A 21,006-nucleotide genomic window follows, 5' to 3' on the forward strand; every position below is an offset into this window, starting at 1 on the left:
GTGCAACAGTGAAAAGGGACCCCTCTCAAATAGTGTCGCGTTCCGAATGTTGTTTAAGCATATTAATATTGCAGTATTTAAAAATTCATATCATAGCAAAAATAAACCCGTATATTCAGTATGAACAGGTATACCGCAAAGCACTAACTTGAAGAATACAAGTTTTTAATGAGATAATTGTTTCTACAATTCGTTTTTTTGAAATATAATCGTTCGAACGGTAGCTGTAGCAAAAACATTGTTTACAAGCTGTTTATTTGACATCTTTCAGTGGTTGAAACACTGATTAAGTGATTACATGAGACATGATACATTTCAGTAAGTTGCTCTGTTTATTTCAACACCTGATGTTCATTCATGTTTATTTCATGCTATAACTAGTAGTAAAGAGAAAGAGATGATATTCCACTTGAACTGAGGTACTACAATGATCTATCATTGCACATTGAATGAGTTTCATAATAAAATTGACAGAATTTGAAAGTCGAGACTTTGTTTCCTATCAAAAATAGTGAAGTACAGCACTTATTGTGATCATTGGATGGTAAGTGCACTACAAATGTTTGGTGAAATTGTTCATGCATCCAACTAAAACAGCACAGACTAAAAGATTGATTCTTGGTATGTAAGAGCCGATATCAGTTAATCAAAACTGCGAAAAATCAGCCCTGCTATATTAGATATCCTCCTCTCTTTCTCCTTCCCTTTTTGTACCTAATACTTGAACGGTATTCTTCTGTCACCTTCAGAGCACCAGAGTGTCCTGCAGCAGATGTAAATAGTGAATATTATCTTGTGTGTTTGTGTTTGTCAGTGCCGGAGATGGAGGGTGAGTGCGACAGCATCAGCTCTCTGTGCACTCAGATCACATCCACCTTCAGTGGGCCTCCAGAGGACCCGTTCTCCTCAGCGCCGATGCCCAGACCCACCTCCTCACCGCAGTCACCCTCTGCTCCAGGTCAGCTACACCCTCACTCTCTCAGTAGTTTGCAAAGGAATAGTTGTTTGCACCACTAGCCATTAGTCAGCTGTTCAGTGTTTACCTAATGTAAAATACTCAACACAGAACTTAATATATATTACCATTCAAAATTTGATTCATTTAAAAAGTTTTGATGTTTTTAAAAGAAGGCTGTTATGCTCACCAAGGCTGCATTTATTTAATCAAAAACACAGTAAAATTTTGAAATATGTCTATTTGAATGTATTTTAAAATGTAATTCAAAGCTGTATTTTCAGCATCATTACTCCAGTCTTCAGTGTCATATGATCCTTCAGAAATCATTCTGATGCTGATTTGCTGATCAAGAAACGTTTATTATTATTATTATCAATGTTGAAAACAGTTGTGCTGCTTCATAATTCTGTGGAAAGCGTGATACATACAGTATATAAATAAACTCATTGACAACTAGCTAGTATATTTGTCAGCCATTTTCCATTACTAATACAAAGCTCATGTCATAGATGTTGATGACAGACGAATTTTCCTTCTGCTGTCACCATACTTAGAATAAGCACAACTAAAATCATGTGATTCAAGACTAGTCATTACAGACCCAGAACCCTGATTAGCGGCAGAACTAATCTAATCGTCTTCGCAACCGTGTGCGTGTGTGTGTGCGCATGTGTGTGTGTGTGTGTGTGTGCGCGTGTGTGCACGCATTCCTATGTGTTAGCACTCTGTCTGCTTGTGTCCGGCTCTGTCTCTAATCTTCACGTCCTGTCTGCTGCTGTAGTTAACGGTGCAGTTCCTGCATTCCCGCCGCCTTGTGTCACTGTAACTGCTGCAGCTAACTCACCCGTGCTGCCGCCCCCGCTGCCTGTCCGAGAGACTAACCCCTGGGCCAAGACCCCAAACACAGCCCCCACCACAGCACACATAGGTAAGAGCTGGGCTTCCTGCCACAGGAAGTGCTGACCATGCAGAATAGTTGCTGAGAAACTCATTTTGGTTGTAATGTAAGGCTACACAGCTGTGAGCAGCTGTTGCATAAAACTGCTTTTCAGTGACTTTACAAGTGTAAGCATGCATCAGAATTGTTTCATTTTAGATGCTAACTGTAGTTTGCAACTAAGCAGACAGTCATGGTCATATTCTATTTATGCTGTAGGGTCATTCCCTGTCAACTCAACCAAAGGTCCCTGGCTCAAATTTTTGATTTTGTCAATATTTTTTTCTGAAGAAAGATAAACATGTATGGTGGTGAAAGCCAAAATATTAAATGTTGATGTGATTTACTGAGTTAATCCACATTTAATCTACATACCTACATTTGGTTATTGACCATTGGTCAAATAAAAAAATTTGGACATGGAGTCAACCATATAGGTAGCTGACTACGTCAGACTTCGTACTTCCGCTCAATTTCAGTTCGCTTCTATACTCAGTCTGATATAGCAAACCAGCTCCCAGATTATTAGGGTTATGATTAGGGTTAGGGTAGGTCTAGGGAGGGCTTGTCCCAATAAGGTGGCATCCATTTAATAATTTGAAATTTTAAAAATTACACTCAATAAGTTATTGCATAATGTTTTATAATGAATTACAATGCTGAGGTGCAGATAATTGCCACTATTTGCAATAAGTGATTAGCAGAATATCCTGCTATTTTAACATGGAATAAGTAGAATCTAAAGCTATTTGCACTGTGTAAATAGCATATCACTAAAAAATACAGCTATTTTCACTTATCTACCGGCAAGGCGATAATTGTGATTGTGTCCCCCGTTATGTGATTGGCTTATGGGTACACCAATGATTTTAAACTTCAGACAAGCGCTCTCCCACGAGAAAGTAAACGCTTGTCAATTATGCCCTTCCAGACTCTGTCTACAAAGCAAAGCGAAGTAGCAGAGTTTGGTATTACCAGGCTACCATATAGGGCCTTATAAATAAGATTTCAAAAGGAAAGTTTATTTAGAATGAGAATCTAAAATGATATTAAAATATCATGAATACTTAGTTACAGGCATGTAAACTTTAGAAAAATAATATTTATGGCACTCAGACAGTTATGTTCTATGCAATTGTGTTGATAGAAAATCACACAATTTCTAGTTTCAACAATATCTGATCTTTAGATATTCATCTTTAAAAAAAAAAAAAAAAAAAAAGTATCAGCTGTATGTAAAATGACCCACATTTGGTTTTTGAAAATGTGAACAATTTACCAATTCACTCTGTATTGTCATTTTGACCCCCCTCTACAAAATAGTGGATTACTTAGTAAAATATACATCTGTGACATTTAATATTTTGTCTTTCATCACTATACATGTTTATCTTTAAGGTTCCTAGTAATTCTAAAGACCTTGAATAGCTCATTCAAGTGTGTTTGATTAGGGTTGATTAGGTTTAATAGGTATGTTAGACTTGAATATGTATGACATCAGACGGCTCTGCATGCTTTCGAATTGCTCTCGCGGTATTGATGTCAAACACAGATCGGTCTACGGAGTGCCGCTTCAAGACGATGTCCTCTTTAATGTCTTCTTTGTCTGACACACTCGTTTCAGATCTTTGAGTTTCTACTAATGAGCTGATGCTTTAAATGAGGTGTGTTTTATTAAGAAGACATACAAAACGTGCAGTGTTTGGGTCCTTTAGGACCAGGAAAACACTGTGCTAGACCAAGGCTAGCCAACCCTGCTCCTGAAGGGCTACATTCCTGCAGAATAAGTCCACTTCGCAGGGTACTTTAGGTAAAATGGAATGCACCTCAGTTCCAAACCTGCTCCAGCACACCTGGCTGTTGTTTGCAAGTAATCCTGAACACCTTGATTAACTGGTTCAGGTGTGTTTGATGGAGCTAAACTCTCCAGGACAGTAGCCCTCCTGGTGCAGGGTTGGGGACCCTTTGGTTACAAATTCTTGGTCCTGGAGAACCACCAACACTGCACAATTTTTATGTCTTTCTTATCCTATACACCCATTTGAGGACTTTAAGTCTTTGCTAACAATCTGATTCGGGTGTTTGGGGAGGAGGGACACATCTAAAAAGTGCTGTGGATAATCCAGGACTAGGATTGGGAACCACTGGGATAGATGGAATTTGTTGACCATTGGCAACTTAAAAAACTGTCATGTTCAACATTTAAAAATGCATAAGAACGCATTGTGTATGAACAAATGATGTATGGATTAACTTTTTAGGATAGCAAATTAACTGTTGTTGCATTGAATAAGGCTCCACGGAGCAGAATCAATTTCAAAATTCAGAATCAGCTCTCAATTCCGAATTTGGAACTGAGTGCCAGCCCTAGTGAGAGACTCTCTTAACCAGGGGTGTCCAAACTCGGTCTTGGAGGGCCACTGTCCTGCAGAGTCAACACACCTGCCTGGAAGTTTCTAGAATGCCTAGTAAGAGCTTGATGAGCTTGTTCAGGTGTGTTTGATTAGGGTTGGAGCTAAACTCTGCAGGACCGAGTTTGGACACCCCTGCTCTAAACCAGTGGTTCTCACTTCCAGTCCTGGGGGCCCCCTGCTCTGCACATTTTGCATGTCTCCCGTACTTAACACACCTGATTGAGATCATCAGCTCGTTAGAAGAGAGATCCATGAACTGAACTAACGAGCTGATGATCTCAAGCAGGTGTGTTAAGTAAGGGCCTCAACTCTGAACCTTGAGATCCACTTTCCTGAAGAGTTTAGCTCCAACCCTAATCAAACACACCTGAACAAGCTAATCAAGGTCTTCAGGATTACTACAAAGTTGCAGGTAGGTGTGTTTAATCCAGGTTGGAGCTAAGCTCTTCAGGAAAGTGGATCTGGAGGTCCAGAGTTGAGGATCCCTGCTCTAAACTGTTTACCAGAATAAATGGCATACTTACCAAAAACTCTTCTTCTTGTGTCCTGTAGGGAGCGAGTGGCCAAATTCTGCACCCGCAGCGGGAGCCCTACCCACTGTCAATGCAAATCTTTCTACACCTGCCTCCTCTCACAAACGTACGCCATCGGAAGCCGACCGCTGGTTGGAGGAGGTGTCCAAGTCTGTGCGAGCCCACCAACCCGCTGCCATCACGAGAACCAACACGCCTCCCGCTCAGCAGCCCTTCCCTGCCCCCGGCCCCGCCCCTATGGCTCCCGGCCCTTCTGCACCCTTCATGCCAGGCATCCCTCCATCTGCGGTCCCTACCGTACCTCCACGACAGCCGGCATTCCACGCTCAGGCGCCGGCGTCCTTCCCAGTGTCCAATGGAATCCCGTTTGTGCAACCAGCCTTTCCGGTGGTTGGCATTACACCTTCGCAGATGGTGGCCAACGTGTTCGGTTCTGCCACGCAAACTCAGCCCATCCCGGTACCTGTTCAAGTGCCCCAGGCGCAGCTCCAATCTTCTCCCTTCTCCACACCACCAACAGGCCAGTTTGACACCCAGGTGGTGTGCAGCCCCTTCGGCAAACCGCTCCTACCTCCGGTGACAAACGCCACAGCACTGCAGCCACCGAAAGTCAATGCCACATTTAATGGGGCTAATAGCTGGGCGGCAGTGTCGTCACCCGCGCAGTCTGTGGCAACGCATCAACAGGCCGATGCCTTCGAGGCCCAGTGGGCCGCACTGGAGAGCCGCTCGCAGCAACGCACCGCTCCATCACCCACAAACCCCTTCTCCACCGAGCTCCACAAGACGTTTGAGATCCAACTCTAAGGACACACTGTGCACACAAAGCGACTCTGAAGGACAATGCGATGGACATTCATGGAGAGACCTCGACCCCGCAAACCACTTCAGCTGCATATCTCCGTCTTTCGATTTCTTTGTCTGTTTGTCTGTGTCTGGTTTTTGCTTGTAACATGAACAAATGGAGACAAGGGGGTTAATGAAGATGCCCCCCAGAAACAAAGCGAGTACAACTTCTGGCATTTATGGCGCATTTATGTCCAAGATGAATTAGAGTGACAAGATGATGCTAAAAGAAATCTTTAGATGCTCTAACGTTGACCCCGTATTGTTCAGTACTCCCTCTACCCCGACTAACCCTTCTCACAGCGCCCCCTAGCAGGCTGGATGACTGCTCCCTACCTGAAGGACGAGGCACTTCACAGACCTTCCGGGTTCACGAGGTTCTTGTAGAACTTCGCAATCAGAAGAGGATGAAGCAAGAGAATGCCAAAATCTTTATTTTTATGCATTAAGTATATTTTAAATAGCTTTGAAATTTAACTGAAGAGCTGTAAATAATCTTTCCAAAGGTGCAGGCTTATTTTGTGTGCATACAGGAACAGAGCATATATATATATATACATATATATGCGTGAAGGGACTGTTTTCATTTCTCATCTCTATACAATTTTAGTCTTCTGGCCATCATGCATAGTTTGGATGTTCATCTTTTGTAAATAGATAATCCCTACGGACCCAGACTGGGTTCGAGGATCTTTAAATCACACAGGTCCCAGACAATGTTATCTGTCTTTCGTGCTGTCATTTTAACCTTATTTTTTGTACTATAGTACGAGTACTTTGATTTCTATTGCCTACATATCATGATAATTTTTTAGCAAATTTTTTTATGAATGTTAACACTATTGACAGTGTCAACTGTCAATCCACTTTTATTTTATTTCGATAAGAAGATACTCATTTTAGCACAAGCACTGTACTAATCGATCATTTGGCCACTTACGGTTGATGTGACATTGTGGCGTTAGTGAGCTATGATGTTCACTGTCTTGAAATTACCTGTGTTTTCAACTCAACTCAGATGATTGCAGTGAATGTTTTTTCCCTGCTTTTCATGCAATCCCATCAACCCTTTTGTTTTATCAGACGTAAAGATGATTGGTCCTGTTTTTAGGTTTTGATTCCATTTTGTAAGTATTGCATTGTATTATTCCAATTCTTTACGGAAAGTTTAATCTAAAAGATTGAATAAAACGTTGGTGGTAGAGGAAAGCGGTTCTGTGTGCTTCTGTTCCACATACAGGATTCATGATTTTCTGTGTGCTCTTGTATCTAACGTCTGTGATTGTTTTGCAACTGAGGATACTAAATAAACATTGTCGTAAGATGTTTGGCCCATGAACTGCAAGCTCTTGTGTGCTCAAGGATCTCAAATGAGCTCGGAGGCGGCAAATGAGATGCTGCAGCCTTCTGAAACTATCCACAGGTGTCACCGTTGAACAACATCACCTTGAAAAATGTTTATGAATTATTCTATTGTATGATTTAATGTATTTCACCTGTACTTGCACAGGGACGGCAGCATCATTTGGGACAGGGACTGTTACAATATCAATATACCTGCATATGAAATGGGTAAAGGGAGGACTTAATGAATTAATTATCTATAATTGGTCAAGTATGATGAGTTGGAATAATAATTATTCTGTTTTCTGTTGTGTATTTTCAGTTTAATGACTATTAAATTTTTTCCAGTGTCATTATTCAGGTGTATAATAATTATTGTTCAGCACTGCTGAGGCAGGCATGCCTGTGTGGTACCTGGTACTTTTAGCAGTTTTTAATTAAAAAATAATTTTTTAAAAAGTTGCTGGTCCAAATATCTAGTTTCAAAGCAGGCGGTATTCCTTGGCATCAGGGTTATTATCGTTAACTAAAAAAATAATAATAAATTGAATACTTGAAATAATTTTAATATTAACATAAAATGTGTATTTTTAGTTTTTCTAAGTTTATATATATATATATAATTTTTTTTTTTACTTGAGGTAACTAAAACGGAAATAAACATCAATAATAACTATATACACATTTTAAAAATAAAATGAAAAACTGGAAATATAAAATCCTGGTATGAAATCCTGGTTTTACTGATGATCTGTGTTTCTGGAAAACAAATGTGACTCTGGAGCACAAAAGCAGTCATAAGCAGCACAGGTATATTTGCAGCAATAGCCAACAATGCATTGTATGGGTCAAAATTATCAATTTTTCTTTTATGCCAAAAATCATTAGGATATTAAGTAAACATCATGTTCCATGAAGATATTTAGAAAATTCCCTACTGTAAATATATCAAAACTTAATTTTTGATTGGTAATATGCATTGCTAAGAACTTCATTTGGACAACTTTAAAGGCGATTTTCTCAATATTTCGATTTTTTTTTTGCACCCTCAGATTCCAGATATTCAGCTAGCTGTATCTCTGCCAAATATTGTCCGATCCTAACAAACCATACATCAATGGAAAGTTCATTTATTCAGCTTTCAGATTCGTTTCGAATATTGACTCTTATGACTGGTTTTGTGGAACATGAAATACTTCAATGTTTCATTCAAATAAAACAAAACATTCACACCAAATGCTCTTTTATGAAACCTCTTTTGAGGCAAGTTTCACACCTAATGTGTACAACATCTAGAAGCGTTACAGTAATGATCACCGTGCTTAATTTTCTACAAAATGCAAAATAATAACGGTGTTTATAAAACGTCTTGGCGTAGTGGCGCGCTTCCGGCAGAGGCGTCGCTGTGGCGCGAATGTTTCCTGCGAGCGCCGATTAAATAAACCCGCAGAAGAAGACGCGCTGCAGCTGTTCATCATAAGCGTGCGTGAGAGTGTCTACAGTAGTGTTCACTCGTTACTCTGACATCTATTGAGTTTCCAGGTGCGTATATCTGCAGCAACACTCACACGAGAATGACATGTTAGACAGGGATTCATTTAGATGTGCGAGTCCTAACAGTCCGTCAGAATGAAGTGCTGCATCTCTGACATAAACACAAACACACTGCGATTAAAGTGGTTGAGTGGTCTAATTAGATGTTGATTTATTTCTGAACTCACCACGAACTCTTCTTCAGAATGATGTTGTTTCAGTTGTATCTGTTTTTAAATAGTGGTCGTAAAAATGTGTTCACGAAAGCACAGTAGATTTCTGAAGAGTGTGTCAACACAATACTTTGGGAAATACATCACGGCAGGTCTTTAGTTATAGTTATGTTTGAATAAAGCTTACTGTTGGTTTTTACTCGAAACAACAGAAGCGTCGTCAGTTTATGTTCATCACCTCAGTTTTGGTTTCTGCCACAATGTCACGGTCATTACAATAAAGCTGCTGTAACTTTGTGTTACCAAGTACTGTTAACAACCAAAAAAAGGATGTAGAATGACAAATTCTGGATTTCAGTGTGGTTTTTCTGTAGTAAATCATGGTAGACTGAGAAGTCATTCATTGGCCCATATTCAGACATTTTTTCACACCATTTTCAGCATCAAATGATACAAACGAGGCTTGAAGAAAAAATGCCACCAAAATTCAAGATTTATTTATTTATTTTTATATTTATGATTTAGACACGAGCAAGAGTGATGCTTTCTCTGAATATCAGCACAATTGTGAATGTTTATTGATTTGAGGTATAAAACGAGTATCACAAGAAGTTAATATTGAGTGAAATTAAATTTTAGATGCAACATTTTGTCTGTTTTTGCTCAGTTTCGCAAGTGATAGCAGTTCCACAGCAGAGCTTTCACATCTCCAAGCAAGTAGCGTTTCATTACTGAATCAATCCAGTTCATACCGATTTCATTTTAGCATCTCTGTATTGTTTTAATAATCTAATCGAGTTTGATGAAATGTAAGATAAGATGGTTCTATAAGATGGTGCATGCATTTAATAAGATTAGACAATTACTCCTATAAAGGTTAAATGGACATCAATGTAAGGGACAGTTATCACCAGCACATATTACTCCAGTCTTCAGTGTCACATGATCTTCAGAAATCATTTTAATATGCTGATTTGCTGCTCAAGAAACATTCCTGATTATTATCTGCTTCATATTTTTGTAGAAACTGTGATACACTAGTAAATAAGTTTGGGATAAATATTATTTATTTAAAAAATGTTTTAAATTAATTAATACTTTAATTCAGCAAGGACACATTAAATTGATCAAAAGTGACAGTGAGCACACTTATGATGTTATGGGAGATTTCTATTTCCAACAAATGCTGTTTTTTTTTAAAACTTTCTATTCGTCAAGGAATCCTGGGAAAAAAAAATGTATCAGTTTCTGCAGATACATGAAGCAGCACAACTGTTTTCAACGTTGATGATAATCAGAAATGTTTCTTGAGCAGCAAAACAGCATAGTAGAGTGATTTCTGAAGATCATGTGATGCTGAAGACTGGAGTAATGATGCTGAAAATACAGCTTTGTCACCAGGAATAAATTACATTTTAAAATATACAGTAAACGGCTATTTAAAATGGCAGTAATAGTTCACAAATGACTGTATTTTTATCAAATAAACCACGGTGAGCATTTAATAATGCGTATTAATTTTCAGTTTCAGCGTGGAGTTGGTGCAGCTGCAGCGATGTCCAAGCAGAGTACGTTCACCGCGGCTCTGGCCACGATGTTAGGAGCCACTCTCGGCGGCCTGTTCCTGTGGCGCAGCATCCGCACGCGGAAGAGAAAGGCCCTCAAGGGCGACGCTTCAGCTGAGCCCGTTCAAGCCCAGCTCGAAGCGGACGTCACGGCCTCACAGCCGGCAAGGCAAGAGCCGCAAGCCCAGAAGCTTCTGCGTGCGCATTCGCTGTTAGAGGTGCCGCCCGTGATCGTCAGCTCGCCTGAAGAGTGGGAGACGCTCTGGCCTGGTTTCCAGAAGGAACTGTCCATCTATCCGGTTCTGGGATTGGACTGTGAATGGGTAAAAAGCATGCGTGTAAGCATGGTTCTGTGTGTGGCTCAGTCAAACATTGCATGCGTAGCGGCAGCACTAGACGATGTTGTCTGCTTTCACAGGTGTCTGTCAAAGGCAAGGCCTCTGCGGTTTCTTTACTCCAGCTGGCCACGTTCTCCGGCCGCTGCATGCTGGTCAGACTGCTGGCGTTTCGTGATGCACAGCTTCCTCTCCCTGAGGGTCTCGTCAGGGTCCTCTCTGACCCCCGTGTGCTGAAGGTCGGGGTGGGATGTTATGAGGATGGGAAACGGCTGACTCATGATCATGGTCTGACTCTGAGTTGCAGCGTGGACCTGCGTTACCTGGCCCTCAGGCAGAGGTAATGCCCCAGTTTGATCCAAGACTTCATAGTCAATTTTTAAATGTTGCTATTTGTTAGAGCTGCACAGCTTATCGAAATAAACCCAGTAGAGCTGCACTATTAATTGTTAAAAGATCGCGATCTAATTTCTAAATGACAACGATTCACCCGTGTCTATTAAACCTTTGCAAAAGTCATAACGGAGCATTCAGATCAACTACATAGTATTATTTCTGTCTTACAGTCACAGAAATACTGGGATCAAAATAGAGCAAGTCATCTTTTGAAAACAGGCGCTTCAAATAATGTTTGTCATTGAATCATTCATTCAAGAGATTTGTTCAAAAACGCTGATTCATCCAGTAATGAAACAAATGATTTAGTGAGTCATTGAATCATTCGTTCAAACCACTTTTTCATTATTTTAATATCAAATTTTTATTAAATATTGTCTGTTATATTTTAAATACATATTATATACCAAAATGTTTAATTCATTCGACTGCAGTAATTAATATTGTCACACATTATTTTGTTTTGTTCAGAATCATGATAAAAAAAAAATTGTGATTCTCAATTTATCAAGAACCGTGCAGCTCTAAAACCCAGCATTGCTGAGTGCAATTTTGAAATCATGAAGACTATAATTTTAATGTTGTTTAAGTGAAGCACAGCACTCTGTTCATTTACATGCAAGCATCTCCTGGTGATTTCCTAAATTATTATTATTATTATTATTATTATTATTGAATACTTTTTTTATTTGCAGTGAAACATATTTTTTATATGAATATATAATTTCTTTATTTTATTTATTATTATAATTATGAAAAAAATGCATTGTTGCAATCACAATTTTATCAGAAAAATTGCAGTTAGATTATTTTTTTTTCACTAAATCATGCAACCCTACTATGAATAAATGATCCAGGCACATTTACATGCAATATAGATTGTTTCAGAAAAGCTCACATTAAAGGAAAATAAATGTAAATTCTGTATAATTCAGGAATTGTATAACTAATTCAGTTTCATCTGAAAAGCAGCTCTACAGAAGAATAGTGTTAATATTCTGCTCAATTCAGTTCAATAACACTGTCATTAGTGTAATCAGTTCTGAATTTGTTCAAGTAAATAAGGTAGGCAATTATAGTTGCTACCAGGTGTCTCTAAATGTCATAAATTCAAATCTCAGTAAGACTTTAAAGCACTTGTGGAGTGACCTGAGGTGATCCAGGTGCTCTGGATTGTGTTGAAGGCAAGCGGTGCTGAATAACGGCTTGAGTCTGAAGTCTCTGGCTGCAGATCTGCTGAACGTCACGCTGGACAAATCGCTGGAGCTGCGCTGCAGTGACTGGGAGGCGGATGTGTTGACCCAAGAACAGGTGAGGAGGAGATCCTCTGGTTTACAGCAGTATCTTTCCATTTGACTGCATTCAAAAAGAGTCACAGCTTGGCTCATTTATGACAGGGAACACCAAGAGTTTAACTTTTTGTTGTTGTTTAAAGTTATAGCTTACTGGAGTAGTAATAACAAAGTTATGCAATTGATTTAGGATTTTAGGTTATTTATGCATTGTATGACCAATACAGTATTGCCCTGTGTTAAGGCCTTTCCCATTCATTTGGCCAAAAAATCAAACACTTTTGACCACTTAGATTCATCAAATGATTATTTTTTTTTTTCATTCAGATTGCATATCTAAAAAAAGTTAGGTGAGTTTTGAACCACTCTAATTGAGGAAACCATTTTTATTATTATTATTATTAAAAAAAACAAAATTAAATAGTTAAAAATGACTAATAAGCCTTCATTTTTCAATATGTTCTCCAACCAAACAGTTGTTCCTGTTAGGTAGTTTTAAAAAGTAAAATGCATAATGAATCTAGTTAAAAATAAGGCATGCAGTTAAATCTTGGTGCTTTTAATAATTGCACAACAAAGTCATTGTGATATTCACTGTTGATTTGAATTTCATATTGTCAATAATGCCTTAGAAATATTCTGTAATACCCAGCTGGAATAGACTCTGTGTAGTGAAACTGTTGTCATCGTGGTGTCCGTACACTAAACTCTGTCATACTGTATCCACCAGATGGCCTATGCAGCACATGATGCCCAGATCTCTGTTGCCCTGTTTTTTCACCTGCTGGGGATGAACACAGAGCCCCGGCTCCCCGCTGAGGGTGAAAGCACGTTTGTCCAGCTGGCATCATGCTGCCAGGGGCTGGTGGACGTGCCCTTCAGGGCGCGCTATAACGGAGAGGGGGAAGAGGGGGAGAGGAGAAGGAGAAGCCGGAAGTCCACCGTGGAGAGTCCCGAGTCTGGAGACCAGCAAGTTCCAGACCCGCGGCGGAACAAACGCAAACCACTGGGAGTTGGTTACTCGGCCAGGTAATGAAGAAGGTGTTTGCCCTCTCCTGTAATTAGCTGTCGTATTAGTCACAATGAAAATATATCTGATTAAAGATAATAAAATACATGACTAAGCTTTCAAGAAATCTCTTGCACAAAGTATTAAAATTTGACATGCTTTGGATATTCGGATCTGAACTCCTTTATGTGACTACTGTGCTGTTTGTCTTGATTCAGGAAATCACCCCTTTATGATAACTGTTTCCTTCATGCTCCCGATGGCCAGCCGCTCTGCACATGTGACAAGAAGAAAGCAAAATGGTACCTGGAGAAGGGTATAGGAGGTACACAATGACTTCTTATTGCTGACCAAATGCATTTTTCATCTTGTTGTGCAGTGCACGTGTGAATGTTACAAAGCCGTTTACTTTAAGCTCATGATGCAGTTTGCTCATGATAGCAGTAACGCCTTTTATATTTACAATAATATAATACTGAAGGGGGCGAGGACCCCAAAAAAATCATTACCAGGGTTCACATATTTAATGTTAAAGTTAAAAAGTTAGTTTTCATTAACTGAAATAAAATATAAACTTTTTTTTTTTCAGCTAATTGCCAAGGTAACATCTAAGATTTTAGTTTAACTTGATTTACTAAAAAACTGAAATAATAAACACTGAATAGACCTAAAAAAAAAAATGACAAAGCACAACAAAATTAAAATATGAATGAATTAAAACAAAAGCCTTAATATAAATTTAAAATAAAAATGAAAAAAAACAACTCTACAATATAATAATAAAATTGAATTAAATATTAAGAAACTATAACGGTACATTAGTGATACTGATATTAAATTAACACTTCATTACAGTGCAAAAACTGTCTTTAAGTGGGTTATGTCTTTCTGTATTGTTCAGGGTTTATAAATCCTACAATTTTGTTTTAGTTTGATATGCTTTCTAGTTTTATAAGGTTACTACATAATAAAAATAGAGGAGAAAGTTGTTTAAACTTTCATTGAAGTGTCGAAGTGCCATTGTTGTGCCAAATGTCCTGCCATGTAAACTTTGTGTCGGGGATGAAACATACTAGTTGAGTGAGTATACAGCCATCTTTACACTTCCACCATCTGCGATTATTTGCATATAATTGTCAGACTTTCACACTGGTCAAGAACAACCTTTCCGTTTGCTTACTCACCAAGACAAAATGAGTGAATGACTATATTAACAGAAAATAAATAACCACCAATACAATTGTAAGAGAAACTGTAGGTTTTCTCTGGCAAATCCACCTAAATAAAGTTTACCCAACGAGCATAAGGATACTGATAAACACAGGGCACAAGACTCTGGCATTCTCTGTCTTTGAAGCTCTATGAAATAACAAGTGTGAAAATACTGACATCAAAACTGATACTTTAATCTGTTCACTTGCGTACCCCTATTTTAAACTCTTTAACATAGTTGCGCTGGCGCCAATGAAGGCTTGCAGTAAGCACGCTGCTAATTCAGTTTTAATGTGCGTCTAGAACGGCCCCAGATGAGGCATTGAGTGCATGGCACTGCGACCAACTTTACATTTTACAGAGTTTAATGTAGCAATGTGATCACTCAGTTTTTACAGATCAGTTTTAATCGTGCAATAGATTTGAACAAAGAAATAAAGTGCTACGCACAGGCCGTATTGACCATGACTTGGTTGCAAATACAAAAATAAGTACTTATTTTACTTACAGCAGTAAATATATTTCTAAAGGCACTGTTGACTTGAAATGTTCACCAGATGTCAGTAACAACCCAAGCAATCCATACATACAAAGAAAAGAAAACAAATAAGTTCAGAAATTAAGTTATACGTAATAAAACGGAATGACACAGGGAAAAAGTATTGAACACGTAAAGAAAGGGAGGCGCAAAAATGCATGGAAAGCCAAGACTCCAGCTGAAATCTATCAGTAATTAGAAAGCAATCGTGCCCCTCGTCAGTGGAAATTAATATTATCTGCGGATATATCTAAATTAACACAATGGCGATATTTCATGCTTTGAATATCACGATTATCATCAATACCGGTATACTGCGACACCCCTACTTTGAATAATATCAAATATAATAATTGCAAGTAAAATATGATCTGTTCATGATCTCAGAATTGGTCAGCGAAGATCCCTTCGTCGTCCGGCTGCTGTTTGAGCCGTCAGGCCGTCCAGACTCCCAGAAAGACTACTACCTCACAGCCAAAGAGAACGTCTGCGTGGTGTGCGGGAAAGCCGACTCTTACATCAGGTGTGTCTCGTGCTTCCTGCCATTTATTTGAGTTTGTTTGCAAAGTGGGACTTGCCAAACTAAGTCATCTCAACTACTGTCTGTCCATGCTATCTTAGGAAGAACATTGTCCCACACGAATACAGGCGCCACTTCCCGGCTGAGATGAAGGACCACAACTCGCATGACATCCTGCTGCTGTGCACTTCCTGTCATGCGGCCTCAAATGTGCACGACGGGGTCCTGAAGCAGCGGCTGGCCGAGGAGCACTCTGCTCCGCAGGGCTGCGAGGAGGGCATTCGGCTGCTGGAGGACGCAGACCGCCGGCGGGTGCGATCGGCCGCTAGGGCTCTCCTTAGCGCCAGCGACGGGATGCCCCAGTCCAGGAAGGAGGAGCTCCTGTCAGTCATGCAGAGCTTCTTCTGCAACGGACAGCAGGAGGTCACGCAAGAGATGCTTCAGAGAGCGGCCGCGCTGGAAACCAGGTAGCTTATTTTGACCAAAACCACCCGTGGAGACAGGAAGGGGCTGACAGAAATGTGAACCAAACTATAACTATTTTAAATTATTCTAATTATTATAAAGTACTTTTTTTCTTCTAAACTTATCTATGCTATCTAATATCATCTTTTGTCACATTCTCATATTTAATTATTAATTTTAATTAGAATAATGAGGCACTGTAGGCTGTTAATCAAAATTAAATCAGTATGAACAAAATCCATTGTTGCACTGCAAAAGCGTCACAGAAGCAGCACCTAAAATTGCATTTAGATGTATTTGCATTACAACTGCAAATAATGAGATTAACAAAGTGTTTTAAATATTTGAAATATATTGAAATATAAAAATTAATTTTGAAATGAAAACGAAAACTACCAGTAGGTGGCAGCAGGTTACTGTCTCAATGAATGAGTCATTGAATCATTCAACTGATTCATTCAGAATGACTGAAATGGTGATCGATAAGCCATAACAGCTAAACATGTCAGCAGTTTGGACACACTTCACCAGCAACAAAAATGAGTAGTAATATGTAAAATAAGTTTGACTGAAATATCAAGAAACAACCAAATAACTTTACTACATCTGGTTTAATTTATTACTTGAGAACAAAGCACCATGAACAGCATAAAGTGTTCATAACTTTCTCACATGTTTCTCTTAACATTAATTATATACTAACTGGAACTAGAAATTCATATTTCTTGAAGAAAATGTGAGTGGTGTAGTATTGTAGTGTCACAATTGAAACTTAAAAATGAAATTTTCTTGTTAAACTTTAAGGCCATATGAAATCGGTTTTATATTTTCCCAAATTTGATTTAGTTTTTCCCCAAATTCTTTGTTTTCAGTTAAGATTTCTGTATTCCATATGATTAATGGTTTCATTTAAATTTTAATAATTAAAAAGCATGTCTAATCAACAGAATTCATAAAACGTTACAATTTTTACAATAATGGGGCTCTATGAAATGTTTTATTTTCAGAAATTGTTTAATTGTTCTGAAAAATTGTGGTAATCAAGTGAAGGGAAGAAACAACTATTTAACTTGCCTTTTAAAATTGTAATCAAATTAAAATGTAACCATTTTACTTTTAGAATTAAAACATGGAAGACAAATTATTTAATTTTTTTTCTATTAGTTTGAGAAGTGCATTCTATATGTATTTGTGGGGCAGAACATCTTACTGAAATAAAATCAATCACGATCATGGTGATTTATCAAATCACTAAGGCTGCGATTTTAAATATCTGTGCTGTTTCAGAGAGAAGCGCAGCAGCGTTCTTTTACTCGTATGCAGCTCCTGACATTTTCACAGTTGTACTATAAAATAAGATCATTATCATTTTTATTGATTTGTTATTTGAATACAGTGGTGTGAAAAAGTTTTTACACCCTCCTGTTTTTTTTTTTTTTTCACATATGTCACACTTGAATGATTCAGATCATCAAACTAATTTTAATGTTACACAAAGATAACCCGAGTAAATACAAAATGCAATTTTGAAATGATGATTTCATTTATTAAGGGAAAAAAGCTGTCCAAACCCACATGGCCCTGTGTGAAAAAGGAATTGCCCCCTAAATCTAATAACTGGTTGTGCCACCCTTTGCAGCAACAACTGCAATCAAGCGTTTGCGATAACTGACAATGAGTCTTTCACATCGCTGTGGAGGAGTTTAGGCCCACTCTTCTTTGCAGAATTGTTTTAATTCAGCCACATTGGAGGGTTTTCGAGCATGAATGGACTGTTTAAGGTCATGCCACAGCATCTCAATCGGATTTAAGTCCAGACTTTGATTTGGCCACTCCAAAACCTTAATTTAGTTTTTCTTGAGCCATTCAGAAGTGGACTTGCTGCTGTGTTTTGGATCATTGTCCTGCTGCAGAACCCAAGTGCACTTGAGCTTGAGGTCACAAACTGACAGGCGGACATTCTCCTTCAGGATTTTCTGATAGAGAGCAGAATTCATGGCTCCATCAATTATGGCAAGTCATCCAGGTTCTGAAGCTGCAAAGCAGCCCCAGACCATCACACTACCACCACCATGTTTGACTGCTGGTATGATGTTCTTTTTATGAAATGCTGTGTTGGTTTTACGCCAGATGTAACGCGACACACACCTTCCAAAAAGTTCAACTTTTGTCTCATCAGTCCACAGAACATTTGCCCAAAAGTCTTGGGGATAATCAAGATATTTTTTGGCAAATGTGAGACGAGCCTTTGTGTTCTTGTTGGTCAGCAATGGCTTTTGCCTTGGAACTCTCCCATGGATGCTGTTTTTGCCCAGTCTCTTTCTTATTGTTGAATCATGAACACTGACCTTAATTGAGGCAAGTGATGCCTGCAGTTCTTTAGATGTTGTTCTGGGTTCTTTATGACCTCCTGGATGAGTCATCTTTGTGCTCTTGGAGTAATTTTGGTAAGCCAGCCACTCCTGGGAAGGTTCACCACTGTTCCAAGTTTTCTCCATTTGTGGATAATGGCTCTGACCATGGTTTGCTGGAGTCCCAAAGCCTTAAAAATGGCTTTATAACCCTTTCCAGACTGTTACATGTCAGTTATTTTGTTTCTCATCTGTTCTTGAATTTCTTTAGATCATGATGTGTTGTTCTTTAAAGGGTTACTCCACCCCCAAAATGAAAATTTTGTCATTAATCACTCCAAAACCGTAAAAGCTTTGTTTGTCTTTTAAGATATTTTTTATGGATTCTGAAAGCTCTCTGACCCTCCCATAGACAGCAATGTAATTAACACAATCAACATCCAGAAACAGCAAGGAGATCAGTAAAATAATCCATGTGACATCAGGGGTTCAACCGTAATTTTATAAAGCTACGAGATAACTTTTTGTACGCAAAGAAAACAAAAATAATGATTTTATTCAACAATGTGTCTCCTCCGTGTCACCCTAGCGCCATTTTGGAGAGCTGCGCCATTGCGTTCAGTGGATACTCTCCAAAATGGCGCTAGGGTGACGCAGAGGAGACGAAACACGAGTAGTACCCATAACTTGACAGGCTAAGTTGTCCTAATGAAGTTCTTAGAAATGCATATTACTAATCAAAAATTAAGTTTTGAGATCTTTATGGTAGGAAATTTAAAAAATATCTTCATGGAACACGATCTTTACTTGATATCCTAATGATTTTTGGCATAAAAGAAAAATCGATAATTTTGACCCATACAATGTATTGTTGGCTATTGCTACAAATATACCTGTGCTACTTATATGTGAGCCTGGAGCACAAAACCAGTCATGTTTACATACATACAGGGTGTGAAGATGCAGTTCTGAGTTGTTAGGTTGTGAAATTCGATGTCTTTTACCTTTGCAGGATCTTTAACGAGAGTTATGTGCCACATGGACTGAAGGTAGTGCAGGTGTATGCCGAGCACGGTCTGCGGGGCCTGATGGACTTGGAGCGCTGCTGGCGACAACACTTTCTGACCAGCATGCAGCCCCGCCATTTGCCCCCTCTCTGGTCCGTCAGCCACAACCATGACAAATATCTCCGCAAGTACGGTGAGGACCTGCAAATCCAGCTCAACTGAGCTCCTCACCACACAAACAAAAAGAGACTTTGTGCAACAACTGCTGAGATAGGAAGGTTTCCACTGCGTGTGCAACACTCCTCGTCCTATGTCGTTTGAGTGTGTACCAGAGACTGACCCGCCTTGGCTACAGGTAAGCTCCGGTGTTGACTTCCAAATGAGAAAAAAAACAACAACCTAAGACTAGACTGTGGCCCCAGTTTGACTGGGCCCTAAGGGACCAGATGGAGATTGGGTAAGAGATAGGCTTGTTTCTTTGGGGATCGAAAGCCACTGTGGTGAACAGCAGAGCGTTAAACTCAAGGATAGTGCAAGAACAGAAATGGTGATAGGTAAAATAACAAAAAAGCGTAATGTGCACACTTTTTAATGTTTAAAATGTTGAAAAGCATTCTCATTTCCCTGTGAAAAGTAGAATCTACTGTGTTTTAACCAGCCCAAACCTGCTCTTCTTAATTCTTAATCATGAATTGAATAAAAGATTCATAGCTTACAATTCTTGCAGGTTTGAGGCCATATTAAATGTGTTTGTGTTAAATCAGTTTGTCTTTTGAGGCTAAACAAAATGGTCATTTTTACTTATAATGGAGCTCTATCGTTTTGATTTAATTTCAGGCTTTTTTGGGGGGGCGGGGGGGTTGAGGAAAACTTAATTTATCTTTGTAAGTCTGGACCAAATTGAGCACTGCTCAGCACATGATGTCTGTACAATGAATGATCATTCTTAGAGTCAGGACACCTCCAAAACACACCAGCATAACATCTTTTGGTGTGTGTATATATACCCCTGACACACTGAAGACCAGCTAAAATGGTGGATGAAATTCATTCTTGCATCGATCAAGATTTTGTAGTGCTAGTTTGTGTTGTATTTGCAGTTTCAGCCTGAGAGATTGAGCTCCATTGGATGGAAACAAATATAAATGGCCAAATCAAGGACACTGAAGTCTGAGCCTAACGTAATTTAACTTAAGAAACACTAAAGCTTTCCTTTTTATTTACATTTGTCCAGATGTAACCTATTAAAAGCTTGTATGTTTCCTTAATGTCAATAAAAAAAATTAAATTTCATGTTAAGACTGGATGAGTTGTCTGGAGGTTCTGTTCTTTTTTTTTTTACCTTGTAGATGCTGTATAATATACTACTTTTTCACATCCTGAAGTATAGCAGTTCATAAAACAGTCCAACACTCATGCAGTTTTACTGTTTATTACTTAGAAAATCAAGATTTAATAAATAATCTATAGAATTGTAAAAAAGAAAGGGAAAAAGGGTCTAAAAGTGGGGGTTAACATTAGTGGTGACTTATCTAGTGATTCTGACAATCTTGTACTGCAGCTTTAAGGCCTCTTTGA

The 21,006-nt window shown here is 38.8% G+C and overlaps 2 protein-coding genes across 12 annotated transcripts in view; both read left to right on the top strand.

The window, feature by feature from the left end:
• The window catches only part of numb (NUMB endocytic adaptor protein), a 60,422-nt gene extending 53,034 nt beyond the window's left edge, over positions 1-7,388 (top strand). For 7 of the 9 annotated variants that reach the window (XM_058748525.1, XM_058748524.1, XM_058748527.1 and 4 more), the window contains 3 exons: positions 815-958; positions 1,740-1,886; positions 4,862-7,388. In XM_058748525.1, the coding sequence (XP_058604508.1) occupies positions 815-958; positions 1,740-1,886; positions 4,862-5,649 (1,079 nt within the window). In that variant the 3' untranslated portion in view covers positions 5,650-7,388. The remainder of the gene's footprint in view (positions 1-814; positions 959-1,739; positions 1,887-4,861) is intronic. The other 2 variants (XM_058748530.1, XM_058748532.1) reach the window with 1 other exon arrangement.
• A 1,046-nt stretch (positions 7,389-8,434) lies between these two features.
• exd2 (exonuclease 3'-5' domain containing 2) lies at positions 8,435-20,721 on the top strand. Of its 3 annotated transcripts, XM_058749784.1 has the most exons (10): positions 8,498-8,574; positions 9,406-9,451; positions 10,264-10,641; positions 10,722-10,978; positions 12,219-12,345; positions 13,057-13,355; positions 13,554-13,660; positions 15,473-15,608; positions 15,707-16,072; positions 19,434-20,721. In XM_058749784.1, exons 3-10 carry the CDS (start codon positions 10,294-10,296, stop codon positions 19,648-19,650), a joined length of 1,857 nt encoding a protein of 618 aa, XP_058605767.1. In that variant the 5' UTR covers positions 8,498-8,574; positions 9,406-9,451; positions 10,264-10,293; the 3' UTR covers positions 19,651-20,721. The 3 variants fall into 3 exon arrangements, with proteins under 3 accessions (XP_058605766.1, XP_058605768.1, XP_058605767.1); XM_058749783.1 differs by lacking the exon at positions 9,406-9,451 and having other exon boundaries at positions 8,435-8,574; XM_058749785.1 differs by lacking the exon at positions 9,406-9,451 and having other exon boundaries at positions 8,435-8,574; positions 10,264-10,626.
• Positions 20,722-21,006: the final 285 nt, after the last annotated feature.

The sequence above is a fragment of the Onychostoma macrolepis genome, chromosome 17 (assembly GCF_012432095.1).
Source record: "Onychostoma macrolepis isolate SWU-2019 chromosome 17, ASM1243209v1, whole genome shotgun sequence".
Taxonomy (NCBI): Eukaryota; Metazoa; Chordata; class Actinopteri; order Cypriniformes; family Cyprinidae; genus Onychostoma; species Onychostoma macrolepis.

Coding starts and splice junctions, on each gene's coding strand:
- exd2 (XM_058749783.1), top strand. CDS start 10,294: ATGTCCAAGCAGAGTACGTTCACCGCGGCTCTGGCCACGATGTTAGGA. Junction 10,979..12,218: donor TACCTGGCCCTCAGGCAGAG/GTAATGCCCCAG, acceptor ATTGTGTTGAAG/GCAAGCGGTGCTGAATAACG. Junction 13,356..13,553: donor GGAGTTGGTTACTCGGCCAG/GTAATGAAGAAG, acceptor GTCTTGATTCAG/GAAATCACCCCTTTATGATA.